General features: G+C 36.6%; 1 protein-coding gene across 1 annotated transcript; it reads left to right on the top strand.

Annotated features, from left to right (window-relative positions):
• Positions 1 to 2632: 2632 nt before the first annotated feature.
• LOC139854815 (uncharacterized) lies at positions 2633 to 3691 on the top strand. The gene has a single exon (XM_071844100.1). It carries the CDS (start codon positions 2633 to 2635, stop codon positions 3689 to 3691), a length of 1059 nt encoding a protein of 352 aa, XP_071700201.1.
• The last annotated feature ends 477 nt before the right edge of the window (positions 3692 to 4168 follow it).

Here is a 4168-nt window from a genome sequence, read left to right as displayed (position 1 = left end):
AACTTAGTTCTGTCTGCAGCACTTAGAAGCATATTTCTAAGTCTGCGAGGCTGCAGACATAATAAGACATTATTTTATCTTATGTCTTCAGAAAAACAAACTGTCTGCAGTAAACATGTCTGTGGGCGCGAAGACATAAGACATAATAAGGTCTGCAGACAGGAAAAAAAACAACACCTTAGCTTCTTTAATAGTGTATGTCTTCTCATTTGTTAGTCAGTCGTTCAATTGGTTGTAATTTTGTAGGAGATCGTCTTTTTGATGAAAGACTCGTTCAATAGTTACTGCAATTATATTGTTACTTATTTTGCCCTTATATAATTATATTTTGTCAAAATAGAACCATCATCTAAATTAGAGTTAAATAAAAGGTCAGAGGCGTTTTTCCGGCACCCCCAATTTCAATTTTCGTCAGCACATCTCACCCGTTTTAAGTTTAATCAGATCTCTACAATATAAATCATAGTTTCTGTTTTTAGAACAGATACACAATGTGAATTGTCATGAACATTTGACAAACACTTCAATACATATTAGTCCTAAATTGCTAATGTTCTTTTTATTGGTAATTTCAGTGGCGAAGCCAGAATTTCGAATGGATGATGTCATAAAATAATATTGTAACGTAACACATTGCAAAAAAATTAATTGACAATTCCCAGTTAATAGAAAAATTCTTAAAAGTATTTGCATTTGAAAGTTCTTCCTCATTAGACGAAACTTTTCGTTTTACAAATCTATCTAGCGTGTCTTGCATCTCTATATGATCAATATATATCAAATAGAATGTACAATTACATAAATAAATAATACATGTTATAAACTAGAAATATCGAACTAAATTAATTATAAAACCTAATGTTCAATACACCTTAAGATTCTACATTGTAAAATAATAATTAAAAATTACAAAACAATTACATCAACGAAATATAATAATTTTTTATAATCGCTTTTGCTTCTGTTGTTGCGAATTTGCGATAAAAGGATCTCTATTGAGAGTATGTTATATCCTAATACTCCGTATAATAAATTAATTATAAAGGCCATATTTTTGAATAAGCTGGTCTCGTTATTTAATATTAAAAAAATGGGTTGTGCGTTATAATATACGGAGTAATATGGACTATGGAGTATATGTTTCAACCTCTGCCACCGATAAAACTTGTCCATAAGGTTTTCATTGAACGAAGTTTGTATTATAAAAATTGGGTTGGTGTCATCATGTAATAACCCATAAATTTATATTTAATTTCGATACTATATAAGGCCCCAAAAAAAAAAAAAAAAAAAAATTTGTTGTTGTCAATTGACCCACTCCCAATCACATACCTCCGCCTCTGGGTAATTTAGTGTAGTAGAGAAATTTGGGTGTTGTTTATTTTTCACTCTGCAGATCTTTTTATATCTTAGGTATGCCCGCTTGCAGACGCTTTTATTGCAGACTGTTTGTTTTTCTGAAGGTATAAGATAAAATAATCTCTTATTTTGTCCGCAACCTCGCAGACTTAGAAATGTGCTTCTAACTGGCGCATACATGATTAAGTCATTTTGCAGAGATAAAAACAAACAGTCTTCAAAACTCAGCATGCAGACCTTCAGGCCACATCTTCATTACAGACGTGGTGCGCAGATTTTCTGGCAAAAACATCATAAAAACAAAGAGCACCTTGGTCTTCACTTGAAAATGAGTTAGGAGGTATAGAGTGTACATCCATTAAGTGATGACTACTCGGGCCCAAAAGTGATTTTTCATTCCTGACTGTTAGAGCTCTCGGTGTGGGAACAAGCACCCCGGCGTCGGATTCCGACTTTTTAACCATCGACCGTCGCCACCACACCACCCCGGCGTCGGTCCAGCGTCGACCAGGCCGGCGTCGGGTCCAAGACTTTGGTTCTTGATGTTAAGTGGGCCCCATTTTCATATTTCTAGCCGTTGCATCCGTTTTTTTTTTTTTTTTAAATTACATATTAAACCTCTATAAATACACACACAAATACCAACGAGCTTCTAGCTCAGTGGTACCCGATGCCTTTGATCCCTGGGCCCACAGTGGGGAAAGCTTTGACCAATAAAGGCGCAAGTTCGATTCTCAGTCTGGGCGCCCCGCATGGAATTATTTTCCCCTCCGGGGGGGGATATGTGAAGTGCTTCGGGGGACTAGCTAGTTGGGGTAAAGATCGCCTTGCCGTCACTGTGGTACCTGGGAGGAGGTGCTTTTCAAGCACAGGTCCCTTTCGGGGTGGGATTGGTGGGTGCTACGGCACACAGAGTTAGCGTGTCTCTGCCAATATACACGTTTTTGACCAATACACAAATCACATTATATATACTCACACAAACCTCACTTCTCTCATTTTTTATACAATACAAATAATAGTTTAAAAAATACAATGGCTTATTCATCTTCCGACGATGAGTATACGATGCTTGCACTCGAAATGTTAGAGGCCGATCAAAGTGATGAGGGGGATAGTTCTAATGTTCGTTTAACGCGACGCTATATCAGACGTGATCACCATGAAGCCACATGATCGCCTCATAAGAGACTATTTTGCTGAACGTCCGAAGTATAGCGAAGTGGAGTTCAAACGTCGATTTCGAATGAGGAGACGTGTATTCAACCGAATTATGGAAGGTATATTAATTTTTTCTGCAAATCGTTTACCTAAATATTTTGAATGGTTTCATGTTAGACCTGATTGCCGTGGCGAGTTAGGCATTAGTACACATTTAAAAATAACTGCGGCACTTCGTCAGTTGGCATACGGTTATGCACCCGATGCGTTAGACGAGTATTTACAAATGTCGGAACGTGTAGCTCGTGAAAGTTTACAGAATTTTTGTAGATGTATTACTGTTTTATATTCAAATGATTATATGCGGGAGCCTACTCGTGAGGACATGGAATGTTTATACGAGGTTCATGAGGAAAAGCACGACTTTCCCGGCATGCTAGGTAGTATAGATTGTATGCATTGGGTTTGGGGAAAATGTCCGGTTGCATGGCAAGGCCAATTTAAGCGAGGAGATCATAGTCATCCAACAATTATGCTTGAAGCCGTTGCCTCGTATGATAATTGGATATGGCATGCTTATTTTGGGGTTGTTGGGTCAAATAATGACATAAATGTGTTAAATACCAGTCCTTTGTTCGAATCGATGCTTAATGATAATTTCCCATACATCCCTTATGTTATTAATGGTGTGGAGTACAAAAGAGGTTATTATTTAGCGGATGGGATTTACCCTCAATGGGCATCGTTTGTTAAAGCGTATTCGAGTGCAGCTGATCAAAAGAGTAAATACTTTTCACGCAAACAATCTAAGGCAAGAAAAGATGTTGAGAGGACTTTTGGTATTTTACAAGGACGTTGGCATATACTACAACAACCTGCAAGGCCTTATTCGTTAAAGGCTATTCAAAGAATTATGTATGCGTGTATCATAATGCATAACATGATAGTTGAAGATAATGGGTTCAACATTTCTGAGAATAATTGGGTGTATGAACCGGTTCAAAACATGCAAACTACTTGGTACGATAGATGTGAAGAGTATAAAGCCAGGACGAAGGAATTACACGATCGGGAGGTGCATGAACGTTTACGAGACGATTTAGTCGAACATATTTGGGCTATTCGAGCTCAGGAGGAAGAAGAAGAGGCGGAGGATGAGGGGGAAGAGTGAAATTGGTCGAAGTTTATGCATTGTATTTTTATTTTGTAGTTTAATTTTTAATTATGTAACTTTTTTTTATTATTAATGAAGTTTATTTTGTGTTAATATTGTTTATTCAAATAATTAAATTAATTTTAAATAATAATTAAATAATAATAACATACAATATTTTATCTTTCCAAGACACTGAACTGACATTCTTCCTAATTCCCCTGTTTTTTTTTCACCAATGTCCGTTTCCAGTGTCAGTCCAGTCAGCGTCCAGTCATCAGCAAGACACTGAACTAACACTGAACTGACGCGTCATCACACCCAGTGCTCTTATGACTTAGTCGACACAAGTTTTGTAATGGGTAATAAGTGTTTCCGGTTATAATTCAGTAGTCTTATAACTACCTTTAGTGGTTTGATTCTTGATGTTATAATTCAGTAGGCTTATAACTACCTTTAGTGATTTGATTCTTTATTAAGAATACTAATAATGAA

Source organism: Rutidosis leptorrhynchoides, chromosome 1 (assembly GCF_046630445.1).
Source record: "Rutidosis leptorrhynchoides isolate AG116_Rl617_1_P2 chromosome 1, CSIRO_AGI_Rlap_v1, whole genome shotgun sequence".
In the NCBI taxonomy this organism is placed as follows: Eukaryota; Viridiplantae; Streptophyta; class Magnoliopsida; order Asterales; family Asteraceae; genus Rutidosis; species Rutidosis leptorrhynchoides.
Note: the sequence above shows the minus strand (reverse complement) of the source record. Positions and strands in the feature narration are given on the sequence as shown.